Source organism: Bufo bufo, chromosome 4 (genome assembly GCF_905171765.1).
Source record: "Bufo bufo chromosome 4, aBufBuf1.1, whole genome shotgun sequence".
NCBI lineage: Eukaryota > Metazoa > Chordata > Amphibia > Anura > Bufonidae > Bufo > Bufo bufo.
This window is the reverse complement of record NC_053392.1, coordinates 60,822,203-60,836,342: the sequence shown is the minus strand read 5'-3', so window position 1 is coordinate 60,836,342 and position 14,140 is coordinate 60,822,203. Positions and strand designations below refer to the sequence as shown.

Here is a 14,140-nt window from a genome sequence, read left to right as displayed (position 1 = left end):
ACAGCCAATACCAGTGGAAAAAAAAAGTGACAGTTTACACTGATCACTTTTTTTTCCTTTCAATAGTGATTGACAGTGGCGATCAAAGGGGCGATCAAAGGGTTAATTGGGGTGCAGGGGGGTGATCTGGGGCTAAGTGTGGTGTTTGGTGTACTCACAGTTCAGTCTGCTCCTCTGCTGGATCCAACCGACGAAAAGGACCAGCAGAGGAGCAGAGAAGCCATATAACAGATCATATTTACTAATATGATCTGTTATATGGCTTGTGATTGGATTTTTTGAAAATCGCCAACCTGCCAGCCAATGATCGTTGCTGGCAGGCTGGTGACGAACTTGTTTCCTTTTAATTTTGCCGGCCCGCGATGCGCATGCGCGGGCCGGCTTTGAGCGAAATCTCGCGTCTCGCGAGATGACGCGTATATGCGTGATTGTGCGCAGCGCTGCCACCTCCGGAACGCGAATCTGCGTTAGGCGGTCCGGAGGTGGTTAAAGGGCATCTGTCATCAGATTTGTACCTATGACACTGGCTGACCTGTTACATGTGCACTTGGCAGCTGAAGACATCTGTGTTGGTCCCATGTTCATATGTGCCCGCATTGCTGAGAAAAATGATGTTTTATTATATGCAAATGAGCCTCCAGGAGCAATAGGGGCGTGGCCATTACACCTAGAGGCTCTGCTCTCTCTGCAACTGCTGCGTCCTCTCCACTTTGATTGACAGGGCCAGGTGTGATCACATTTAGGGTCCATTCAGACGTCCGTAGTGTTTTGTGGTCTGCAAATTGCGGACCGCAATACACAGACAACGCACATCTGGACCCAAAGTGCGTAAGTCTGAATAAAGCCTTACACTGCCTGGCCCTGTCAATCAAAGTGCAGAGAGCGCGGCAGTTGCAGAGAGAGCAGAGCCTCTAGGTGTAATGGCAACGCCCCCGTTGCTCCTAGAGGCTTAAGACACATGTGAACATGGGACCAACACAGATGCCTTCAGCTGCCAAGCGCACATGTAACAGGTCAACCAGTGTCATAGGGACAGATCTGCTGACAGATGCCCTTTAAGTTGCTCACTTTTTTCAAGTCTTCCAAATTAACAACAGGTCTATTAACCCAGAAATGTCAAATTTATTTTATTTAAAAATTGTTTTATGTAAGTTTTTATTCATTTTTACTTTGCATTTGATATAATCTGAATACTGGCATACTAATGTAGTATACATGGCTTTTACAAGAGACAGCCTATACCTGGTCCCAGACTGTCTCATAGGGACGCTAGAGGCGCCATTCATGGGTCCGCCCATCTTGTACAGCGCCGGGGTCAGACACTGAGAGGGTGACCTGCCGGTGGTCGTGTGGGTACGAGGGATGAGTTACCCAGGACCCCATTAACTTTATTATTTTCTATTATAACATGGTTAAAATGGAAAATAATAGCATTCTTTAATTCAGAATGCTAAGAGTAAAAGGTCCATTGTGGGGTTAAAAATAAAAAATAAATGTAACTGCGCCATCAAGTGGATGAGGTGAGTTACATTTTTTTTATATTTTAACCCCACAATGGACCTTTTACTCTTAGCATTCTGTATTCAGAATGCTATCATTTTCCCTTATAGCCATGTTATAATGGAAAATAATAAAATATACACAACACCGATCCCAAACCCGAACTTCAGTGAAGAAGTCCGGTTTCGGGTCTGGGTACCACAGTCGGTTTTTTATCACGCGCGTGCAAATCGCATTGCACCCGCGCGATAAAAACTGAACAACGGAACGCAATCGCAGTCAAAACTGACTGCAATAGCGTACCTACTCGCAACGATTTTCCCTGATCGCAGAAGCAGCGCATCCGGACCTAATCCGGACACACTCGTCTGCAAGGGCCCTAAGACCCCCCCAATTTCTCTCTATACACACCCAACCTTGCTTAGCCGCCTGTGTGCCCGCACCCAGTGATAATGCCCTGCACACTATGACTGCACCCTCACTGTCATAACTTTCCTACACTGTGATTATGCCTCCTTTGTGATACCCCCTCAGTGCCCCCACACTGTAGTTATACCTACTTAGTGCCCCCCACACTGTAGTGATACCTCCTTAGTGCCCCACCACAGTAGTTATACCTCCTTAGTGCCCCCCACACAGTAGTTATACCTCCTTAGTGCCCTCAACACAGTAGTTATACCTCCTTACTGGCCCACCACAGTAGTTATACCTCCTTAGTGCCCTTAACACAGTAGTTATACCTCCAAAGTGCCCCCACACAGTAGTTATGTCATCTTAGTGCCCCCACACAGTAGTTATACCTCCCTAGCGCCCCCACACTGTAGTTATACCGCCTTAGTGCCCCCTCACAGTATTTATACCTCTTTAGTGCCCCCAACACAGTAGTTATACCTTAGTGCCCCCCACACAGTAGTTATGCCTCCTTAGTGCCCCACACACAGTAGTTATACCTCCTTAGTGCCCTTAACACAGTAGTTATATCTCCATATTGACCCCCACACAATAGTTATACCTCCAAAGTGCCCCCCACACAGTAGTTATGTCATCTTAGTGCCCCCACACAGTAGTTATACCTCCCTAGTGCCCCCACACTGTAGTTATACCTCCTTAGTGCCCCCCACACAGTAGTTATGTCATCTTAGTGCCCCCACACAGTAGTTATACCTCCCTAGTGCCCCCACACTGTAGTTATACCTCCTTAGTGCCCCCCACACAGTAGTTATACCTCCCTAGTGCCCCCACACTGTAGTTATACCTCCTTAGTGCCCCCCACACAGTAGTTATTTCATCTTAGTGTCCCCCACACTGTAGTTATACCTCCTTAGTGCCTCACCACAGTAGTTATACCTCCATAGTGCCCCCCCCACACAGTAGTTATACCTCCATAGTGCCCCCCCACACAGTAGTTATACCTCCCTAGTGCCCCCACACTGTAGTTATACCTCCTTAGTGCCCCCCACACAGTAGTTATTTCATCTTAGTGTCCCCAACACTGTAGTTATACCTCCTTAGTGCCCCCAACACTGTAGTTATACCTCCTTAGTGCCCCAACACAGTAGTTACACCTCCTTAGTGCCCCCAACACAATAGTTATACCTCCTTAGTGCCCCCCACACAGTAGTTATTTCATCTTAGTGCCCCCCACACAGTAGTTATTTCATCTTAGTGCCCCCAACACTGTAGTTATACCTCCTTAGTGCCCCCAACACTGTAGTTATACCTCCTTAGTGCCCCAACACAGTAGTTACACCTCCTTAGTGCCCCCAACACAATAGTTATACCTCCTTAGTGCCCCCACACAGTAGTTATTTCATCTTAGTGCCCCAACACTGTAGTTATACCTCCTTAGTGCCCCCAACACTGTAGTTATACCTCCTTAGTGCCCCCAACACTGTAGTTATACCTCCTTAGTGCCCCCACACAGTAGTTATACCTCCTTAGTGCCCCCACACAGTAGTTATACCTCCTTAGTGCCCTCAACACAGTAGTTATACCTCCTTAGTGCCCCCCACACAGTAGTTATACCTCCATAGTGCCCCCACACAGTAGTTATACCTCCATAGTGCCCCCCCACACAGTAGTTATACCTCCCCAGTGCCCCCACACAGTAGCTATACCGCCATAGTGCCCCCCACACAGTATTATACCTCCATAGTGCCCCCCCACACAGTAGTTATACCTCCCTAGTGCCCCCACACTGTAGTTATACCTCCTTAGTGCCCCCCTCACAGTAGTTATACCTCTTTAATGCCCTCAACACAGTAGCTATACCTCCTTAGTGCCCCCCCACACAGTAGTTATACCTCCTTAGTGCCCCAACACAGTAGTTACACTTCCTTAGTGCCCCCAGCACAGTAGTTATACCTCCTTAGTGCCCCACACACAGTAGTTATGTCATCTTAGTGCCCCCCCACACTGTAGTTATATCTCCTTAGTGCCCCCCTCACAGTAGTTATACCCCTTTAGTGCCCCCCCACAGTAGTTATACTTCCTTTGTGCCCCCCCCCACATTAGTTATGTCATTTTAATGCCCCGTTATAAAAGGGATGCCTTTGAAGCCTTATTAAAGTAAAAAAAAAGTAACACTCCCCTAGCCTCGTTCCCCGATGAGCAGAGCACCTTATCCCCCAGTATGTGCCCCCTTGTCACAGCTCAGCAGGGCCCGCCGAGGAGCATACAGGCCGCTGAACGGCAGAGCAGGGAGCTGACGGCTCTTTACCCCATCATTGTATTCATCTGTACCTGTGCCCCGAGGACACAGATACGGTTCAAATAGGGACATACCGCTGCCGAAATCCAGGAGTAAGTCTATTCATACGCTAAGCTTGCTAGGCCGCATCCAAACAACTCCAAGCAGATGCCTAGCAACAGCCCCCGTCACAATGTGGTCACCATCCATGTTATGGACACGCCTATTATTGATGGGCCACAAGAACTTTAACCCCCTGCCCTGTGTGAGAAGAAGGCTACTGAAAAGCATCAGGTAAAGTTTTTGTAGGACTAGTGTGGGAGAAGGTAGACGGTAGCAGAGGCCATATTGTCTGAAGTAGAAGATCTTGTGTGGTGAATTACGACCATGGCGTCTGAGGCGGCTTTCCCAGTTAGCGCTACGGAAGCCCGAACGACTTCCCCGCACTGAGATCGGGGAAGCTGTTTGTTGCTGGTGGTTGGCCTAGTAGACTTCTACAGGCTCCAGACAAAAATATGAATGCATTTATCCAGATGTATGGCAGTTTTTGTTATTTTTTTGTCGCTTCACCTCCACACAAAAAGTCATATACACCCCAAAGTCACTGAGAACTACAGATTGCCCCGCAACAAACGAGCCCACACACAGCTCTGTAAAAAAAAGTATAGGGGTTCAGAATATGGCGATGAAAAGAAAAAAAAAAAAAATCAAATTTTTTTTTTTTTAAGTCTTAAAACACAATAAAAACGATATCAATGTGGTATCGCTGTAATCATACAGACCTGGAGAATGAAGGTAACAGGTCAGTTTTCCCTTATAGTAAACGCCGTAAAAACAAAACCGGTAAAACTGTGGTGGAATTCCTTTTTTTTCCCCCCAATTCCATTCCATTTGGAGATTTTTTTTTCCCCAGAAAGTACAACTAATGGCTCATGCACACGACCATATGTATTTTGCAGTCCGCCAAAAAATACGGATGACGTCCGTGTGCATTCAGTATTTTGCGGAACGGAACAGCTCGGACAATAATAGGACATGTTCTATCCTTTTGCGCAACGGACATACGGAAACGCAATGCATATGGAGTAAATTCCATATTTATTTTTTTTGCGGACCCATTAAAATGATTGATACCGCATACGGTTCGCAAAAACAAAAAAACTAAAGAAAATACGTTCGTGTGCATGAGCCCTTATCCCGCCAAAAAACAAGCCCTGTTTTGTGAACAGAGAGAGAGAAAAAAAAAAAGAAGATAAATTGGGAGTAAAAAATATAAAGTCGCTGTTTGATGAAAGGGTTAAACTCCATTTAATCTGGTGTAGGCGCCGGATTATCGGACATGCAACAGGAATATGATATCACCTGGACTCTTTCAGCCGGATTTCAGATGCCGAATTATCGTACATTCTGGATTACTGGACATGAAACAGGAATATGATATCTGCTTCTTCCAGATGAATTATCAAATGCCGGATTACTGGACATGAAACAGGAATAGGATATAATCTGCTTCTTCCAGCCGGATTATCAAATGCCGGATTATCGGACACAAAACAGGAATATGATATCTGCTTCTTCCAGCCGGATTATCAAACATTCTAGATTACTGGACATGAAACAGGGATATGATATCATCTGCTTCTTCCAGCCGGATTATCAAATGCCGGATTATCGGACACAAAACAGGAATATGATATCTGCTTCTTCCAGCTGGATTATCGAACATTCTGGATTACTGGACATGAAACAAGTAAATGATATCATCTGCTTCTTCCAGCCGGATTATCAGATGCCGGATTATCAAACATGAATATGATATCCTGTGCTTCTTCCAGCCAGATTATTAAACATTCTGGATTATTGGATTTGAAACGGGAATATGATATCTGCTTCTTCCAGCCAGAATATCAGATGCCGGATTATCAAACATGAATATGATATCCTCTGCTTCTTCCAGCCGGATTATCAGATGCCGGATTATCAAACATGAATATGATGTCCTGTGCTTCTTCCAGCCGGATTATCAAACATTCTGGATTATTGGAATATATCTGCTTCTTCCAGCCGGAATATCAGATGCCGGACTACAGGGGGGCTGGGCTCTCACCCGGGCAGGGTAAACTTTAGGGCAGCCCGTCTCCCGGGCGGCATGGGTGTGTGAGTGTGTGCAGGAAGAGGAGGGCCTGTGCTCGGGGAGGAGGCCGGCTCTGTCACCGAGCACCGCACGTATGGACGCCCGGGAGGCAGCGACCACCCCGGCAGAGGGCAACTAGCGGCCGACCGCGGGAGCCGGGTGCACGCGGAGCGACAGCCGCAAAGCGCAGCGCAAAGAACAGAGAGAGAGGGAAAGGAAAAAAAAAGGCGGCCGGGCGGGGGAGATCCAGCCCCCGGAGGAAGAGGAGGGGGCAGAAGAGGCGCCTCTATCTCAGGGAGAGGACACGGGAGGAGAAGCTGCAAGGAGTTTGCGATTCTTTTTTCGCGCAATATCTGAACACATTCCCAACTTGCAGGGATCCGCCGCCGGGGGAGCCGGAGCCCGGGTGAGGGGGCAAAGTTTCCTGGAGCAAGGAGCCCACCTTCCCCCTGTGATGATGCACCCCTGACTGGGGGCAGTGCCCCATGCCTGCACCTCTAGAGGGTGGAGGGCCTTAGCTAAAGGGAGGCCGCTGTATAAAGGAGCACTCTGCCCCCCTCCATGTAGTGTGGATAACAGTGCTCCAAGAAGAGAGCAAAGTATCAGAGTGCAGATCTTCTGTTCGGCCTCTAGGGGGCAGCCCCCATGTTGCCTTCTCCTACCGGAGGGTGAAGGGGGCTTCTGATAAACCAGGTGGCACCCTCCTTATTACGGATAAAAACCTATAGGATCCAGCCGACCCTCGGGCGAAGATGTCCTCTCCCCCGGAGAAGGGAATGGCCGGCCGGCAGGAGAAGCTGGACACCGTGCTGAGGAATCCGCGCTCGCCCATCAATATAGAAAGTCTGCTGGTAAGTCGGGGGTGTGGTAGACCCAGGGGGTGACGTGCCAAGGTAGTTGTGGCAGGGAGGGCACGTTGACGGAGTTGGGGGGCAGCAGTCTCATCTTAGTCACCTGGACTGTGCCACGACTTATGCCCTCTAGTACCATGCTTGGTCCATGATGTGACCCAACCAACATCATTGTCTATGGAGCTTCACGGGAGGTGCCAACCTCACCATTGGAGTGATGAGATGCCCAGGGCACTTAAAGGGAAACTTCTGTAATGACTGAACTCTGTGAGGTACTGGGCATTTCTTGTGGTGACCTCCACGGGGCGCTCTGCCCCCTAAGTCGTGGTAGTATTGATGGCCGCCCTTAGTGGGCTGATGCTTGTGAGACTGTGAATACCTTGTAGCTTTGAACTGGAGAAGTTTGGCTCAGAAGTCTTCTCCAGTTTCTGGGCAGCTTCCTTCCTGATAAGAGAAGGCTCTGTATATAGAGCAGAGAATAAGCAGCAGAGTCACCGCTTATCAGTAACCCATTAGTCACCAGGGTGCTTAGTGTGGTTACTATTATAAGGTGCTACCTGCCAGTTACTTCTCCTAATGTCCTACCATGATCTCCATCTTCTCCAGTCTTCATGGTTCTACTTCTGGAGAACAGCTGGCACCTCAGATTGCAGGCGACGATACGTGACCACACTGGTCTCAGTATGGTCACTTTGGATCCAGGGTCCTACAGGGACAAATCATTAGGAATTCTGAAGGACTCCCAGTGGGGAAACATCCAGCGTCTCATGGTTGACAATGTGATGCGTTCTCTTGGGTTTGTGCCCAAAATCCTCGTTTTGTGTCAGGGTGGATATGGAGTAGTCGTGGCCAGTCACAAGAAGAGATGGACCAAGCCTTGTGCTCCTTGGAGTCTTGTGCCCTCACCACAAAGATGTGATTATAGTGTTTGTGTGGATGAGAGGGCACTGCCAGGCTGATGGTTCATACTAACTAGGAAGTGGTTTGGTTCCTCCTTAGACAACCTGAAAGGTGATGTCCACTGAGATATTTCTTCTTAACATTTGGTCCTGTTCTTCATTTCTATACACTTGAGATACGCCGTATCTCCATCCCACACATGTATATGTTTGCCACCCCATAGAGATGATCATGACTGATATGTGAGGACCACAATGATGATCAGCTGATCTCGACAGGACTGGTTCTTGTGGGCTCCAGCAAACTGCTCACTTTGCCCGGAGAAGATTCAGCTTGGGCTGTGTTCATGTCACTTTTTTTGTCTTACATTTAACGTATACAAAAAACATATACGTTGCCTCTGACAGATGCCATACGGTGGCATCTGTCGCCATAGAGTGCCGTTGCAGGATGGAAAATTGTGGTGTATACTGTGCCTTTAAATATTTTTTCCAAACAAATATGTTAAATGTAGGGTAAAAACATCATGTGTACCCAGCCTTAAGGCCTCATGCACCCAACCGTGTCCGTTTTGCGGTCCGCAAAACACGTATCTGCAAAATAACGGATGTGCTCCGTGTGCCGTCTGCATTTTATTTATTTTTTTGCTGACCCATTGAATTCAATGATTCTGTCGTCCGAATTTTGGGGGCATGTTCTCTCATTTTGTGGTATGGGCATATGGTGCTTTCTACATCCGTATGTCCGTTTTGCAAAAAGATAGAGCATGTCTTACGCTTGGCCGCAAAATGCGGACCGATTAAAGTCCGTGGGTCCGCAAAAAAATGGCAAATACGGCACGAATGATATCCTACTTTGCGGACTGCAAAATACATCCGGTCGTGTGCGTGAGGCCTAACTGTACATTTCACTGTATATGTAGTATCGTGATGTATTTCATTCATGAGTCCACCAGAGCTGCTGATTGTTAGCGGTGCTATTCTCCGCTTCATAGTGGGGGTCCTGAGTGGAGAAACCCCCCTCTATGACCTCATTATGCCCCAGTAAGCCATATAGGCTGGGGGAGCCCTGGTGGGATAGTCCCTGTAATAAGGGGTACAAAGATTCCATGTACTGCTTCTTGGAGGGGTTCTGAACCTGTTTTACGGATATACATGATCACCATAAGGTTTCGGTGAGTTCCAGGGTACGAATCAAACCCCTTTTAGTGCGTGTTTCCTGCGCGAAGATGTGGAGTTTATAGTACCGAGACAGTGGATGGGATTTTTTAACTTCTTTGTCCACGCTGCCGGGTTATGCCATGGATTCAAAATCAAGTCATGTGTGGGTTCCACGGCATGCATATATAGTGGCGGTAGTGCAGGGTATGGCAGCAATACTCTGCACCCAGGTAAACAAGGAAAAGGCTGCAACCCCTTCAAACAGCTGATTGGGGGGGGGGGGGGGGAGTCGGAACTCCACCGATCTGATATTAATGACCTACCCCGAGGATAAACCATGAAGGTCCTGGATTTATTTCTGTGTGAGATTTCTGGCAGCGGTGTGCGGGTGGAGGGATGAATCACTGTATGCTTTTTATTTAGGAGTCTGGAAAGCTGGGTGGGAGCCGGAACGGTGGCCAAATACGTTGTAGGCTGTGAGCTAGTTATCCCCAGTAACGCCCATTCCATGATATAGCAGAGCACAACGGTGCACACTTAAAGGGGTTGTCCAGGGTTCAGATAGCAAGGGCTGCTTCCTTCCATTTACTTCAGTGGAGCTGAGCTGCCAGGGGGTTTCCAGGAGCTCAGTATTGATGGCTTATCTTCAGGATGGGCCACCCGTATCTGACCAGTGGGGGTCCGACTCCCGGCACCACCGTCGATCAGCTGTTTTGAAGAAGCTGCGGCCCCCTCCTAGATCAGCGACGTCACTTTTATCGGTCGTATGGCCTATTTGCAGCCCAGTCCCATTCAGTTGAAGGGGCATCGGCTGCAATACCAAGCATAGCCACTATACAATGCGTGGCACTGTCCTTGGTGAGCTGTCAGGAGGCGGCAGTGCTCCACCGCTTCACACAGATGGTTGGCGGAAGTTGGACTCCAGCGTTCCGATATTGATGATCTGTCCTGAGGATAGTCCATCGATTTTTGAAGTCTAAAGGACATTAACATTACTTGTTACCATAGATTTTCTCACTCCTAAACCATGTGATACTGAAAGGGTCACATCTCTGTCCGGCCTTGGACTGGGGTCCAGCTATGTTTTTCTGGGCATACGTCTCGGACGCTATGTGCAAGCTCCTCACAATTTCAAATATTTGAGAGGAATCCAAACAGTGACAAATTGATGGTGAATGTCTCCTCAGACTGTCCGACACTTTGGTTTGCGCCTCTTCCCCCATGTAAGGCCATATCTTCTGTCCGTGTTGTTGAATACGAGGGTCTCCGTCCATAACCCTTTAGTAATGTGTCACAAGTCTTCTGACAGAAAAGCTGCGGCCGCTGCCAAGATTGTGTCTGTGGAGGAGCTGCGAGCCAACGTCTTCTGCCCCCAGACTTCACAGCGCTGGTCTGTTCCCAGGCCCGTCCTTCTCCTCCCTGCAGATGACACTTGCTCCTCGTCACAGCCGCCTACTCCTCACGTCTCCAACGTCTTTGGGTCCGTTTTAACTTTGTGAATTCCCAACGGGTTCCTCTCAGGAGAAGAACTAGGCTTGGTTTGTGGTGACCACTGTTAAAGGGGTGTGCTTTAAGGATTTAGGCCTCTTGCACATGAACGTTGTGTTCACTTGAATGGGTCCGCAATCACGGATCGGAACCGCACGGAAGCACTCCGTAGTTTGTGTCCGTGCCTGCGCACCGCAAAAAAATGGAACTTGTTCTATTATTTTAATTAATTTTTTTGCGGTGCGGACGGATCACGGACCCATTCAAGTTCAATGTGTCTCGATCCGAACCGGCCAATGCACGAAACAGATGCACAACGTTCGTGTGCAGGAGGCCTTAAAGGGCCCACATTCAATTTATCCCTTGCAAACAGCAACAATACTTTTCCAAACCGCCTCTAATCCGACGCCGCTGCCCCAGCGGGATCAATGATGTGCTGTATACCGCCAGACAAGGACTCCCTGGTCCTTGAGCAATGACCAATGACTGATCGAGTTGATCACGCCGTACACACGTAGTTTCGTCTGAAATATTCCAACCTGGCCAATTATACTTTTCGGCAAACTAAAGTCTGGCGCCGGCCGGCGTAAATTGTACAGTGACGGACTTTACCACCACACAAATGGTTTGGGCCACAAGTGGTTGACTTTAGATGCCTACTAAAGAGGTGGGCATACTGGTCCAGGGCTCGTCCCAGCTGTAGACAAGCACCTGAGGGTTGGATACGGACCCATTTCAATGGCGCTGCAAAATATGCGAACAGCGCACCGTGTGCCGTCCGCATCCTTATGTCCATTATGTGGCCTATTTTGGTCCGTTTTGCAGACAAGGATAGACCTTTCTCATAAAGGGTGGGGTGCACACAGCCGGTATCCGTGTTTTGCAAACTGCAAAATGGATACGGTCATGTGACTGACCCCTAAAATGGCTGACCAGTGACCACCAATCTAATTCTGACGGCCTCGGGCAGATGTACTGCGCCCTTATCTGCCATATTATTAAGCTGGTATTAGACCCCCAAGGGGACATTATTGCAGGGGACCATTCCTCGCGAGCGTCTTCGGCCTGGGATGCTCAGCGATTCCTGCCGTGTAAAGCTTTTACGGAAGCGGCTCGTGAGATGTCGTGACATTTTTAGCAGGAGTCCATGGTGAAGGACAGTTGCTGTTGACTATTTTTGGGGGCTACCGTTGTGCAGGGCAATCATATGGGGGATACAAGGCCCAGGGTCGTGCTGCTGGTTGCACCCTGACCTCCTCCCATTGATGGGCACATAGTGCCGCCATACGAGCTTGTTATATGCAGTTTTTGCTGCCCTGATCCATTGCCCGTGACTGGTAAAGAAGACGGTAGAAATCTATAAGGATGAAGCTTGGCTGAAACGCGGCCGTGACGGATGGAGCCGGCGCATCAAATATGAATGCTTGTGGTTTTTCTGGATGCGGCTGGAAAGATCAATCTGGGAAATAGTGTGATGGAAGGATTTCATCCGTCACGATGAAGTGAGATGGATTACCTGGGGGAACGTTTAGGCTACTTTCACACTAGCGTTAATATTTTCCGGTATTGAGATCCGTCATAGGGTCTCAATACCGGAAAAAAAAATGCTTCCGTTTTTTTTTCCCTCGTTGATTGTCAATGGGGACAAAACGTAACTGAACAGAACGGAGTGCTCCGTTCTCATACCGGAGAGCAAACCTGCAGCATGCTGCGGTTTACTTTCCGTCATGGGATGGCGGAGCAAGACGTTTTCTCAGACGCAATAGAAAACGGATCCGTTTCAATGGAGTTCATGACGGATCCGTCTTGGCAATGTTAAAGGTAATACAATCGGATCTGTTCATAACGGATGCAGATGGTTGTATGATCAGTAATGGAAGTGTTTTTGCTGATCCCTGCCGGATCCAGTAAAAAACGCTGGTGTGAAAGTAGCCGCGGCCGCATTTATAGCAATTCACTAAAGTACATCTGATACCCGGATTACTCTCATTACAAGTGGGAAATTAAAAACCCTCTGACTGTTCTTCCTGGCACCAGATGCCATTGAGCACGCTACTATATTACCATTGGGGATAGTTGGCAGCTGTAGGAAATTTGGTTTTCCAGAGTCCCCCGCGTCTGCCCATATCTACTAAATCTTTACATTATTTTCTATAAAATGAATATAGTAAAATTCCTTTTAATCCAGGATCTGTTAGATCTGGTAGGTCCTGGGCTGCCAGATATCGGATGGTCATAGCAAAGTATAGAAAACGCAGCGAATGTAGCCTGTACGATGGCACACGGAGGCCAGGAGTCATATAAAGTGTGTGAACAGGACTCTGGATGCCAGATTTAAAGGGGTTGTCCAAGGTAATTGAAAATGTCGCACCGGTCCTGCTAACATAGAAAGTCATCTTACACTTGCCCCCTTCTCTGCTGTGCTGGTCCAGGCCTTCTGATGCTGCTTGTTTACAGGGTATTTGAGGCTATTTCTGATATTTTAAGTTCATTGACCACCCCTTTAAGTGTCACAACAAGGGTTGGGCAAAATTGTCATTTTTGTTTCTATAGTAGCCCCTATGGTGCATTCCTGATGGAGAATACTGTCCCACTCCACTTTTCTAACTGGAAAAGTAAAAACATCACTAAGGCCCCTTTCACACGGGCGAGATTTCCGCGCGGATGGGATGCGCGAGGTGAACGCATTGCACCCGCACTGAATCCGGACCCATTCATTTCTATGGGGCTGTGCAGATGAGCAGTGATTTTCACGCATCACTTGTGCGTTGTGTGAAAATCGCAGCATGCTCTATATTCTGCGTTTTTCACGTAACGCAGGCCCCATAGAAATGAATGGGGTTGCGTGAAAATCGCAAGCATCCGCAAGCAAGTGCGGATGCGGTGCGATTTTCACGCATGGTTGCTAGGAGACGATCGGGATGGAGACCCGATCATTATTATTTTCCCTTATAACCTGGTTATAAGGGAAAATAATAGCATTCTGAATACAGAATGCATAGTACAATAGGGCTGGAGGGGTTAAAAAATAAATAAAATTAAACTCTCATTAATCCACTTGTTCGCGCAGGCCGGCATCTCTTCTGTCTGTCTTTTGTGAGGAATAGGACCTTTGATGATGTCACTACGTTCATCACATGATCCATCACCATGGTAAAAGATCAGGTGACGGACCATGTGATGAGCGCAGTGACATCATCAAAGGTCCTATTCTTCACAAAAGAAGACAGAAGAGATGCCGGGCTGCGCGAACAAATGGATTAAGGTGAGTTAAATTATTTTTTTTTAACCCCTCCAGCCCTAGTGTACTATGCATTCTATATTCAGAATGCTATTATTTCCCCTTATAACCATGTTATAAGGGGAAATAATAGCAATCTACTCAACCTTGAACCCAAACCTGAACTTCTGTGAAGAA

At 47.9% G+C, this 14,140-nt stretch overlaps 1 protein-coding gene across 5 annotated transcripts in view; it reads left to right on the top strand.

The window, feature by feature from the left end:
* The first annotated feature begins 6,305 nt into the window (after positions 1-6,305).
* Positions 6,306-14,140, top strand: part of ROCK2 (Rho associated coiled-coil containing protein kinase 2) — a 141,822-nt gene continuing 133,987 nt past the window's right edge. For 3 of the 5 annotated variants that reach the window (XM_040427317.1, XM_040427318.1, XM_040427319.1), the window contains exon 1: positions 6,306-7,174. In XM_040427317.1, the coding sequence (XP_040283251.1) occupies positions 7,076-7,174 (99 nt within the window). In that variant the 5' untranslated portion in view covers positions 6,306-7,075. The remainder of the gene's footprint in view (positions 7,175-14,140) is intronic. The other 2 variants (XM_040427320.1, XM_040427321.1) reach the window with 2 other exon arrangements.